This window comes from Zonotrichia albicollis, chromosome 5 (assembly GCF_047830755.1).
Source record: "Zonotrichia albicollis isolate bZonAlb1 chromosome 5, bZonAlb1.hap1, whole genome shotgun sequence".
Taxonomy (NCBI): Eukaryota; Metazoa; Chordata; class Aves; order Passeriformes; family Passerellidae; genus Zonotrichia; species Zonotrichia albicollis.
In genome coordinates, this window is record NC_133823.1 from 36,943,375 (window position 1) to 36,956,703 (window position 13,329).

The 13,329-nt window shown below is 37.0% G+C and overlaps 1 protein-coding gene across 34 annotated transcripts in view; it reads left to right on the forward strand.

The window, feature by feature from the left end:
• TENM3 (teneurin transmembrane protein 3) overlaps positions 1-13,329 on the forward strand; it is a 1,287,129-nt gene that overhangs the window by 988,403 nt on the left and 285,397 nt on the right. For 29 of the 34 annotated variants that reach the window (XM_074541312.1, XM_074541314.1, XM_074541319.1 and 26 more), the window contains one exon: positions 96-374. The exons of the other annotated variants lie outside the window; for them this stretch is intronic. In XM_074541312.1, coding sequence (XP_074397413.1) covers positions 96-374 — 279 coding nt within the window. The remainder of the gene's footprint in view (positions 1-95; positions 375-13,329) is intronic. 34 annotated transcript variants of the gene reach the window in all.

Genomic DNA, 13,329 nt, shown 5'->3' on the forward strand with positions numbered 1-13,329 from the left:
TTATACACATGAAGAGATTTTTTTACTTTAAAATTCTTTAAAATAAAATAATTAAAAATTTCTCATCTTTTGTTATCTTTTTTTCCCCTAATCAGGACAGAATTTTACCCTAAGGCAGTTAGGAGTTTGTGAACCAGCAGCTCGTCGAGGACTGGCATTTTGTGCGGAAATGGGGCTCCCCCACAGAGGTTACTCTATCAGTGCAGGGTCAGATGCTGATACTGAAAATGAAGGAGTGATGTCTCCAGAGCATGCCATGAGACTTTGGGGCAGGGGGGTCAAATCAGGGCGCAGTTCCTGTCTGTCGAGCCGTTCCAACTCAGCCCTCACTCTGACTGATACCGAACACGAGAACAAGTCCGACAGTGAAAATGGTAAGTTCTTGTGCATATGCCCATGTATAAATGAATGTTTATTTGCTGTTTTGGCTGACACTCAGTAATTTTAAATCATTAAATGAATGGCCTTGAGTTATTTGCCTTCTCTTTTTTTTTACCTTCTCTGTTTTTTTTTTTTCTCTTCTCTTCCTGTAAAAGTCAATATTCAGTATCAGTCCTAACTAACACAACCTTTGGGTATGATGCTTTAGCTGTAATTTTGAAAGAGTTTAATCACAAAAAAAGATTAGTTCTGTATTATCTCAGGCCATGTCACCTGTTACCCTCTGGGGTACAGCTAAGTGGTGATAAAGTTTTTCCCCAGGCTAGCTTGCATTCAAAAGTTTCATTGTGAACTGTTCTTCAAGACATCTTGGAGAAGTTGCAGAATCTTGGAATGGATGAGTGAACTCAAAGAATAGCTTATTAACAGGGCTTATGTGATTAAAAAAGAAATTTGATTGTGCTTTAAACTTCTTAGCTGATGAGAGCAATTGGAATTGTGGTGAAGAGGGACATGTGGCCTTTGATGTGCCTGGGGGACTGGATTACTGTGCAATTAAAATCTGCAACAAAAATCTTAGCTTTGTAGGATGTGGGGTATGACCATTGTATGTTAAGTCTTAGAGTTTAAATGAAAATAGGTTAATGCAATTGACTGATTCATTTTTAAAGCTTTTCAAAGTGGTTTTTTTTACCTTCTCTTGAGGTTATGAACAGAATCTAATGTGGTGTTAAATGCTAACTGTACCAATCTTAACTTTTATTTGCAGAAGATTTTCAGCTTTGCTAGAATTAAAACAATTAATTCTTCTATTAATTTCATGACATTCTATGTGAAAAACCCGAAAGAGAAATAAAGAAAAATGAGTAACAATGAAAATTAGTGCTGGCTATTGCCTGCATGTCTTCATGTCTTTTTATTAATTTATTAAACCTGTCTGCTCGGCTGTACAAAAATTAGAGCAATTTTATTGCTATCCTCCAGCAATGACTGTAACACACGGTGGGAAACAGCTATGTAGGTATGTATGTATGTATGGAAATGCTTAAAAACTTAATGCACTTTTATTTTAAACTACAAGCAGTGAAGTTTAGTCCTTCTTTAGTCTAGTGTTTATTATTTTACTTCAGCTTGAGAAAGCAAAACCAAAGCTGTAATTTGCTGTTATTCATACTTATTTTTCTGCTGGTGGCTGTTTCTACATGAAGATACCTGTGCAAAACCACTGTCTCAAATGGGACCTTCCTTTTGTGTTGGATATAATGCTACATGGTACCTGAGCAGCTCTCAGTGTTCACAGGTGTCTTGTGTCATGCTTGGAGAATTTGTTTTGAGTCCGAGGCAGGTTCTGAAAGAGGAAGACAGAAGTACTTGCCTACCACCTTTTGCAAGTGGAGTTTCTGTGTGATAAAGCTTGGTATTTCAGCTGCAGAGCAATCTAGAATAAGTTGTTGAGCAGTTCTGTGATTTTGAAAGGTCTGTGGTGAAACAAATTCTCTTGACCCTCTTGTAAAATTCTTGCTGATTGATCTTGAAAATATATTTTTATGTGCACATGCATGCACACGCTATTTCCATAGGAAGTCATATCTTTGCATTACAAAAGAGGTGACCGCTTCAGAGCTACCATAGGTTTGGTATACTTTTTAATATATTTTATACTTACAGTTTTTTGAAAAGGAAATTATCTGATTACAATGTGCCAAAACATCCTCCATCAGCTGAAAGTTAAGAGTGTTTTGTTTTCACATGTGTGAGAAGACTGTGAATGTGTTAAAAAATGCATTTTTCTGCAGTGATTAAAATTACGGAAGGAATGTCTGGTGTTTGATACAACTTCAGCGAAAGTTTAGCCACTAAAAAGGATTACAGTTGATTTATTTATTAATAGGGAGGCCAGCAGTCCAATTTAAGAATGTACTGGGACTGCTGTGAAGCTAATGAAATTTTGATGGCTTGAGAGTTCCCTAGGGTTATGAAACATCTATAACTTGGACCATGTCATGGGTCGCTGTTTCAGTGGAGATGTTAAAAGGGTGAAAAGCTTAATCTTCTTTGGTATTTTTTCTCTGAATTTTTGTTTCCACTGATCATGGAAGACTTGGCTGAGAAATTGCTTTATACACGTCATTGGAACTCAGTACATTTAATGTTCACAATAGAATAGAAAATACAATTTAAAGCCAGGGAAACGGTATTGCCCTGGCAGGCACAGGTGCTCTAATCAAAGGGCTGAACTGCAGGTGCAAGTTTTGTTAATTTATGGCCTGAAGTTAACAGCTGTGCCAGTATCCTGTTGAAATCTGACAAATTTGATAAGGCATTGAAACCAAAGTGAGAGTTACAAGTCCTCTGTACTGCATCCCCCTCTGCTGTGTGGGAAAGATTCCTGACTGCATTTTGTTTAATTTAGTTTACAGGTAAATGCATTTCTATGCAGCATATTTGCCTCTAAGGCAAAAAAGGAGCAACTGGTGATGATAAGCAAAGCACAACACCATCAGATTGTACTTCCCTCACCTAAAGACCTCAGTGTTTCAGCAATCCCACTGTTCACCCATTGAAACTACTCACTGTTTAAATAGTCCATTGCAATCATCAGGCCTTATTGGAGTTAATGGGACTTGTCAAAATGATGAGAACTTTGACTCATCATACGGGTTTATGATCTCAGGATTAGCAATTTGCTGAACATACTTGGGGTTTTCTTTCTTGCCAATTAGGCAGGAAGAGAAGCTCAGCATCAAAATAGCATTTCCTTTCCTTCCTTGCAACTGTAATGTACTTGCTCTTTTGAAATAGTTGTTGATTGCATATCCCTCAGGAAGGCAAAACTTGTAATTCTGCTGCATAATTACAATAAGCAAGAAGAAATACTTTGTTGAAAATACTAACCTTTTATTTGTCAAAGACTTAATAAAATGTTTCTGAAATCCTACAAAAGTGACTTAAAGTTTTAAATAATCTTGGGAGGTTTAGAGATTTCTTTAAACAAATAACATTGCACATTATCAAGTTGGAAAGTTTTAAATATACTAAGAACATATTGTGACTGCCAGCAGACCTTAAAAAAAAACCAAAACAGAACACGTATCAAACATAGGATTAATAGATGTGGCCTCACATCAAAGGTTGTTTTAGGATATTTCTCAGTAAATAATTCTGAAAAGAAATATTTGACTTCGTTGAAGTTCCATGTATGACTCTTGGCATCATATTCTGAGAGATTTGTCATGTCAGCCTGCCTGAAGGAGGGCCTGCATCTGTTAATCTGGGCAACCAACCAGCGTCACGTACCGGGTGATGTATCAGTTGGAGCACACTGAGCATGCACATGCTTTTTCAGTTTTTCTTCTCTATTCTCATTGCAAGTTATTTCATAAATGCTGCATCAAGAAATTTATGTTGGTAATTGTTCTAGGAGCTGTTGCTTTGAAATACAAGCTGGCTGTCTCTTACAAGCTTGCCAGTAATTTTATGTTGTTAAGATGTTCTAAGATTACTAAAGCTTGTCTTTTAAACTGGATAAATATTCCAGGAGAGTATGAGATAGAAGTCGTAGTTAGGCTTCAAATGGCCCATTTGCTTAAAGGGTCAATATATTTTTAAGGTATCTTAGAATCCACTTCAATATTTAAATTATTTTTTAAACCCATTAAACTGCAATCCCTGACTTAATGAGACATCAGAAGGTTAATAAGCAAAACACGAAAGTTAATTCTAGAAGTGCAGCACCTTTTTTTTTGTTTTGTTTTAAATTTATTTATTTATTCCTCCCTATAAAATTATATAACTGGTTTTATTTGTGCTTTTTGTGTGCTGGCCTGAAAGTCAGGCATTGATTCTGACTGGAAAGTCACTCATATGAGACCAAAGTCTTTGGTCAAGTCCATGTCACCTTCTGCTCCTGTGGAAGCAGTAGTGATGGTGCTTCTGAAAAAGGGTGGGGCACCCCAGAGACATGCATGCCACGTAGCTGACTGCCACAAAAACTACCTGGGCACACAGAAAGTAGCTCTGATGGCATTAGAAGGTGGGCCTTTTTTTGTGTGTTTGTTTAGTGAAAGTTTTGCACTGATTGGTGTTTATTAGAAAACCAGAGGAGATCAGGATATAGAAAAATATAAAGAATAAAGGGAAAGAGGGAGTCAAGTTCATGGCCTCAGGCAGTCATTCTGAATTGGTTAGATAAATGGTTTGAAACTTAGACCAATTTTTCATGGATACAGAAAAGTAGATATTGCTGGTAGATTGTTTATTGCTGAGGGCTCCTATAAGGAGAAAATATCACTTTATTAACTGCATGGGCACCTACTTGCTTCCTCTCCAACTCCAGACAGTTTCTGAAGATAGCATTCTTGTGAATCTAATACTGTCTTGTCCTTCCAGAATGATGAATTTACTGGCACTCAGATCTCTGAAACTCAAGAAATACATTGGTAAGATACTTGCCAAGATATTTTAATCTGTTGTCTCTAACCCAGTTCATCTATATGAATATAATTGAACTCTGCATTATTAAATAATGCACATAATTCAGGAAGTAGTGTCACATGCTTTCACCCATTTAACATCTTTCTTTATGCTAAGGCACAAAACTTTATTTAAATGGACCCTATTAAATAGTAGCTGCACCTGCTAGCCAAATGCTGAGCCTACTGATCAAAACCAGCCACATAGCTGGTGAATTAATCTTCATCTTACAGCTATACCACCAATTACAATTTCTTCACTTTTTCCCACAGATTTCCATCTAGCAATTGTCTGCTCCTCATTAAGCTTGCCAATATGCCTTAAATCTTGCTTTGCTGCCAAAAAATTTCATGACCAGGAAATCAATCTGTTTTATTTTTGACAGAAGTCAGCTCTGAAATAATATTTAATATTTAGCAGGCGTACAAATTTTTCTTTGGTTACGGAGACATGTAGCAGAAATCCATAAACAAAAGTAATTTCTGGTTTTCTAAAAATATAGTTTTCTATAGTTATGCCAGTTTTCAGATTCTATTATCGTAGTAGTCCTGTGGATATATTTCAGTTAACAATCTAACTGTTAATGCAAGTGAAAATCAGGTTCATAATTCCTTTGGCTAGTGGTAGCCAGAGGCAACAGCTGGGCTGATCTTTTTGCAGTAATTTTGTGTGATCTCCTGGGTTTCATAGATTTGAGTGTCACTGCATTTGCTGTTAAGGAAAGGCCTTAGGTTCCAGAGGACCATCTTAATTATGGTGGGGTTTGGTGTAGACTATCAGGCCAGGGGGTGAGGCTCTTTGGCAACACTTGGATAAATTTTCTGATGTGCAGGAACTGTAGGTTTAGCAACACTGACACCAATGAAATTAGAATTGGGATCTACAAGGAGAAACAAATCAAAGCAGAAAATCTCACAATTCGCTCTTGGCTCTTAAGTCTATAAATCTTTCTAATGTTAAGGAATGGTAAAAGTGATGTTTAAAGACCAACTGTCATATTTCAGAATTTCTCCAAAAATCTGAATTTTAAGGGAAAAAACACCATGCAGAAAAAGGAAGGAAGGAAGGTCAAATTTCAGAGGAAGAGCTTACAAAGATGTTTCAGGAAGTCTCTGGGGAGATCTGGACATACAAATAAAATTGAGACAGAATCAGTAAAAAAAGTAGAGTTGAAACATGAATACTAAGAAAAAGAAAAAGAGGGAGTTGATTTATTATGTAGTAATGAAAGAAGACTATATTGCAGATATGTTTTCTTCTGACTGTTTTTCTTTTTCAGCATTTGCTACCTGAGTAACTGATCAGAGAGCCAATATTCATACTCTTAAAGAAAGGATTAAAGGTTGCTTAGATAAATAAATTTTTTTCCTGCATGTATAGAGTGTCTGCAGGTTCTGGGCTTTTTATGATTCATGCATGAGAAATCATTGATGATGAATATGGTTCTGGAAGGTAAAAACAAACAGAACAACTTCAGGAGGGGCAAAGAGAAAGGAGGAGAAACCTTTCTAATCAGTTAGATGGCAAGCATCCTAGGAAAAAAATATGTTAAAAGTTTATGCTTTCTAACAAGCAAGAAGAGACATTCTACATCATCTCAGGACAGATGTTCTGGTACTTAACTAATTTAGTTGTTAAATTTTTCCCTGTTATATCGAATCAGAGTTTCCGACCATTGCTTTGGGTAATGGAAGACCAAAGTTGGATTTTGCCTTTCAGGCTCACTGAGCTTCTCCTCAATTTGTATGCTTCAGCACTCCAGTCACCATGGGCAGTCTTCACTGAATTCATTCCAGTTTATCAGTGTTGTACTGGCAAGCCCCAAACGGAATATTGTCATCTAGATGTGGCCTTCAAATGCTGAATAAAAGGGACTAATCACTTTCCAGGGTATGCTGCCTCCATTCTTCTGAATGCAGCCCAGTATGTGGTTAGGCTTATTGTTGAAAGGGCACACTGCTGAACTTGTCTGCATTGACTGCCCAGCTCCTTCACTACAAAGGTGATTTCCAGTGGGCTCCCAGCTAGTACTGTTACTGTGGATACTCTGCCTTTGGAATTCATGAGGATTTTTTCAGCCACTTCTTACAGCCTGTTGAGATCCCTTCAAAAGGCAGTCCTGCCCTGCAGTGTGCTGATCAATCTTTCCAGTTTGGTGTCATCCATGAACTTGGTAAGGGTACGTTCCATCTTAATCATTCTCAAGATGTTAAATGCAGTACATAAAAACATCATTCCAATATTAGCTCCTGATGAATGCCATTAATGTTGACCAAGAGTTGCTCTTTGCACTACAGAACACTACTCTTTCGACCTCTTCATACAACCAGTTTTCCACAAAATGCTCTTTGCAGCTCACCCATTCAGTCCATCTCTCTGCAGCTTGGCTAGCAGGGTACTATGGGAGCTCACTCTGAAAACCTTGCTAAAGCCAAGGATAACAGTATCTGCTGCTTTCCCTTTATCTGCTGAGACACCTAGCTGTTTGTAGAAAGCAGTCAGGTTGTTTGGGTATAATTTGTTTTTGGTAAATACATGTTAGCTGTTACCATTCACTTTCTTTTCCTGGAAGCCTATCCCAGCATATGAAGGATCACTCCAGCAGTATTTGTTCTGTCATCTTCCCTGGGGGACCGGGGTGAGGCTGCTGCCTCTGCTTCCTCATATGTTCCATGCCCATCTTGAAGATAACATGATCTTTGTTTTCTAAAGAGTCAGCAGGAACTTTCCCCCATTGCCATTACATTTCAAGGAATCAGACAGTGGCCTTTCAATGGCATTGGTCATCTCTGCCAGCACCAGTGGATGCTGCAAGTTTGGGCCCCTGGATTTGTGTATGCCCAGCTTGCAGAAGTGGTGCTTTACAGCTCCCACTTCCTCTGCAGAACAAGGGCTTCTTTACCATCACTGAGCTTTGGCTTCCCCATCCTGCATGTCCAGGAAACATGTCTGTTTCCTCCTGGGTAAACCTCAGAGTCACAGTGGTCATTGGGCAGTGGCATTTGCCGTGGTATGTGAGGGTTTCTTCCACAAATTTATGTGTCTTTATGTACATACAGAGTACTACTGAAATAATCTGGCTGCTGTGTTCAGTGCAGTGCTAGGACAGAAGTGGTGTCTCCATGACTGGTTTGGGCCTACATTCTGAGGCTGGTGCCAGCCAGTTGGAGGGCTAGAACAAGGCTAACCAGCATAACCAGATGTTTGAAATAGAAGACACTAGAAGAGACTGGGAGAGAGCTCAGCCTGTTGCCCCCAGTGTGTCCTGTCTGGATACTGCCACTGTTACAAAGGCCACGAATGGCAAAAAGGACCCACAAGCAAGCAGTGCAAATAGCAAAAAGCTGAAGTTAGCTCAGACAATGGCATTCCTAAAGTAACTCAGAGAAATAGATTGCTGGGGACCATGTGGATATTTAATCATCTAATGTATTTTCCAAGAGAATTTTTAAGTGCTGCTGTAGTTGCTGTCAGTCCATCACGAAGTGGGTGCAGCACAATATAAATTCTTCAGTTCCTTTCTGGTTTTGTTTTTTGTGAGTCAAATGTCTTATTCAACCCAAAAATTAGTCAGCAGGAAGCATGTTGATAAAATTAAGGCCATAAAAATGTTGCTCTGCAATTTAATATAATACTAATATTGTTTTTCTGGAAATGGTTAACTTTTCATGGGCTTTTTTCTTCTCATTTTAATTTTGATATAAAAATATTGCTGTTCATTTCGTCTAAACCATATGTGCTCTTCTGGATGTGTAAGGCTTTATATGTGAGGTTGCCATAAGAGTAATGTATGCTTTGCACATCTGTGAACTGATGATCTGATGTTTTGATTTGGAATGTGGTTTTATGTCCTTGAAAAATCACAGTGGTAGCAGTAAATTGTTTTAATTAATGAATTAGAGAGCAGCAAATTTGCTGAATCAGGCTTATTGACATAATTATTACTGAAATAAAAAGAAGGAAAAAAAATCTGTCAAAGCTGTGAGATTATCTGGTTATCATTAGAAAGCAAGTTCCTCAGCTACTGCTTCCCTAGTTTCCAGTATAGGTATGTCAATACCAGGGTCGGGGTGTATATACACTCACAGATATTTATGTATTCATCAGCTAAAACCAACTGAATGGCAGACATAAAGTCTAAATAGTAGTGATCCTATATAAAAAGTTGGATTATTCATATTCAGTTGTTTTAAAGGTGTTTTTTAAGCTTAATCTAATTTTGAGGTGAAATAAGATTTTAATTGCATTTCCTTGTATAATTATGTCATATTGAGAAATAATCTAATAATGATTTCAACTTTAAAGTAAATATAAGCTGTGCAATTGTAAGAGTATCAATAATAATTATAGGTAACAGCATTTGTATGCTGGTCAAATGGTCAAATAACAGCTGGAGAAAATTTGTCAAGTTTTGGTTTTTTTTGTTTTTTTTTTTTTTTTTTGTTTGTTTGTTTTTTTTACAAAAAGCTGCAAAAGCTTTTGGAATAGATAGTTGTTTAACTCCTATTAAAACCATGTAAAGACTTACTTTGGTGTTTTTTGGATAAAGGTTTTTTTTCTTTGATACAGATGAGGATTCAGTATAAAATTAAGTTTCTAGCCAGAACTGTTCTGGGTCTCAATAACATGCTGCCTGATCTGTTGGCAAAATTTAAGGGTTTTTTTTCCTTCATTTAAGGTAAGAAGAAGATGAAGTCTGAAATCTCAGGAAAGAAATGCTTGTTAAGAAGCTGTGGCTTTCATTTTTATTCCACACTCTCCCCCTCATTCACTATACCCTTCCTAAATTGTGTCAGGTGTTTAGCTATCTATGGTTTTCACCTGTATGTTGTAGAGAAGAAATGTGGTTTTAGATCACTGAAACCAGGAATAATAATTGTTGGGTTGTTTTTGCACTACAACTTAAAAATATTTCAGTGGAAATGCCTTTGGTACTTCTGTGGTTTAGTCCAGGTTTCTGTATCAAACATGGAAATTTGCAAAGCTCTTATCATTACCTTACTCTGGTTTTCGTTCTTTGGTCTTTTTGTTTTAGATTTTACAATTATGAACCCACAGCATCTAGTTAGGAAGAATGAACAATGTAAATTAATTATGGATTAAATTACAAATATGTAAATGTTTAGTGGGTGTGACTATCTCATAACTGGTGTAATAACATCAATAATAGATAATAGTTTTCTCAGAGTTTGATGATTCTCTGCAGCTGCTATGCCAGATCCATTCTGCTGCTGCCCAATCCCTGCCTGGGTACTGTGGCTGCTGGCTAGGTACATCTGAGACAAAATGTGAGCAGTTCCATCTCTAGTTCAGTATTCACAATAGAAAAAGAAACTACTGACCTGGGAAACCCAGGTTCTGGGTTGTCAGCCACAGCAAAGCAGAGACAGACCACAGGCTGTTTTTCTAGTTGACTAATGGTTGCTTTTTGTCCTTGTGGTGAAGTAGATTCATAAATGTGTGTATATAGCCGTATTTATGCATACATAGTCATCCTTGCAGCACCTTTTCTTATACAGGTTTTTGTCATACACATAGTCTTCTTAGAGTAAACATACAGGGCTGAGGACTAGTTGTTTCTTCTTCAAATGACCTAGAAACTTTGAAGCATTTTCACAGTGAATACATGTGCAGTCATGAGCATGGGCAAGGGAAAGTTATTCTGGTATTTCACATCTGCCACTGAATTACTGTATGCTGGAGAGATTGATTTTCCTCCCTCCCCCCCAGTCACTGGGGTTTTATTAATGTAATATTTCTATAAACGACTTTAAAGTTACAAATAAATTGCTTTGGATAAGTGCTGATGACTAATGCTATGGAGTCTCAGTCTGCACCTGTGGCAGGCAGTCTAAAGAATTTAGGTTGTTTTGTTTCTCTACAAAACTTGAGTTTCTTTTTGCAGTGAGTTTCACTGAACTATGTTGGTCACTTGTGCAGTTTGAAGAAAAATAGCAAAAGTGAGAAGTCTGTGATACTTTCAGGGAAAATTTAGTTCTTTGAGAAGGTTTCAGAATTCTTTTCTTCCTGCTGTTGAAGATGAATATTGAATTTATCAAGCTATTTTATAATCTTTGAATTTCTTTGGAATATTCACGGTTTACAAGATACCTGGTCAAAATTACTTTGAAAGAATATGGCCTTGGTTAAATAGATAGTGTTCAATCTCCTTCCATGTAGATGTAACTGGAGTTGCTCAAGCTGCTAAGTTCTTCATTGCGTGATTGCTGCGTGCTCTGTAAGGAGATTTATTTCAAATTGCTTAAAAGCTGCACTCAGTGGGGAATTCTGCTGCTCCTTCCCTTAACTACTTTAGCTGCAGAGCGCAGATGACGTCTTATTCATTAACTGTCCTTGCTGCTTGTTTGCTTTCTGTAGAGTTCTAGGAGATTGTTATATTGTTTTGTAAACTCAATATTGCTGGATCCTGGCTGCTTATGGCAATTGAGATGAGATTAGATGCTTTTGTTAACAGGCCCCAGACTTTAAATTTATAGGGACTAGGCACCATCTGTTCTCAATTAAAGGTCCCGAGCTCTGAAATTAATTCCTTCCATTGGTCCATTAGACTCAATCTTTTGACCTGAAGTCATGATAAGGTTATATTAGCCTCTGGAGTCTTGCAAAAGTGAGGAGTTCACGCAGGGGCAGTGCTGAATATTCTTTTAGCCCTTGTATCAGTGTAGTTAGAGGGCAGAAAGCAATGATTGTTTTTCCATTTTACAGGTAGAGTGAGATTTTTTTAAAATCACCCCGGAGACTGAGAGCTCACATCCTCGCAAGTTGTAATAGGACTTGTGCTTCTAAATCACTGAAGTGCTATTGAAAATGTTTCCCAGAAAAAAATCAAATTAATTTCGAAAATGTTGACTGAATTCACAGGAAGTCTTGATATAGAAGTGGGCTGAGTGTAAAAGTCCATTGTTCCAGGCTTGCCTTTGCTCATTAGATTAGCTGTCTTGTGCTTCAGCTGTCTTTCATTGATTCCTTCTGCAGCTGCAAAAGATTGGGGATCTTACCAGAAGTCCCTGCCCTAGAATTCAGCCAGGGCATTTGCTGAATTTCTGTCTGTCCTGTGGTGTGTAGAAGTTGCAAAGAAGAAATGGATGGACAGACAAATGGGCTCACATTTTTGTGGTTCTAACCCATTTCTCATTTGCTTTCTACATTTTACTGAAAATCGAGGTTTTTGCTATGAAAATACAGCAGGACAATACTGTGGAGTGGAAAGAACCTGTAACCATAAGATTTTTAGTTTCAAAGGAAAAGCTCCAAGGTATCAAATAGCCATGCTGGTTACTGGCAGTTCCTATACACATGAAAATGTGTTTTAAAGGTTTCAGGATCTGATAGTTCATCAGCAGACTTTGATTTTATTTACACAGTGGTAGTAACCCTCTGGAATAGAGTTTGTAAGAGTTTCCGAGACTGACGGCTCTTCAGTGTCCCATGAGTATTCCTGTATTATCCCAAAATGCAATTTATTAGGATGTTTTGGGATCTGCTGGCCATTAGGCTATGAGTAGAAATCAGTAAAGAGAGAGTTAATGTGCCTGTTTTTATTCCTATGCAACAATCCCCATGACATAAAAAATACAGCTAGGTAAAAATAATTCTTTTGTCTGTTTCCTGCTACTAGGATTTCATAAAGATTAGTAACTTGGAACTTAGCTATTTTTCAACATTACTTAAACTGGAATAATGTTGGAGTCCCCATGATACAAGTCAAGTGTGGCTTAGGTGAATTTCAGAATTCATTTTCAGTTGTTACAAATGCTCTGATCCATTTTTGAAAATAGAAGTTAGAGTTCTTATCTTTTCCCCAAATGTAGCATAGCATAAAAAACTATTAATGGAACTTACCCAGAAAATGCTGGTGTCCACTTTGTAAACATTAACAACATTTTCTTATCCAGAGAGTCATCTTTGCACTTCTGGGATTTAGGGAACACATTTAAAGTACTATAACAATATTAAAAATATGGTAACAGAGTCTGTGTACTTTTAGTTAGCAATTTGCTTTTACAATAAGTTCATTTCTATTTTTCTTACAAATTCTTTGTTCTTTGCAGTATCAAATGCATTGATTTTTATAAAAAAAGTTAATCAGCTTACCTTCATTCAGAATAGATTTTTGTTCCTCTGATCAGCTCTACACAATTGAATTTTTCATCCTCTTTTCTGAGTTATTTCAATGTTATAAAAAAGCATTAAAGAGAATTCTGATAAATTATTCCTTTAAAAAAATTCTACTGCAATGTACTTTTGTTGAAGCTGGAGAGTTAATTGAACTGAGGGATTTCTCTGTTGTTTCAATGATAAAAGTATCTATGTTTGGTAAATACAAGAGAAAATCTCTCATGGGGAATAGTTTCCCTACTGATTCTGGTTACCCCAGAATTTATAATATGAATTTGAAGTAACCATTTAGTTTTGATTATTAGAAAATCCAGTTTTCTTTTTGATTTTAAAGTA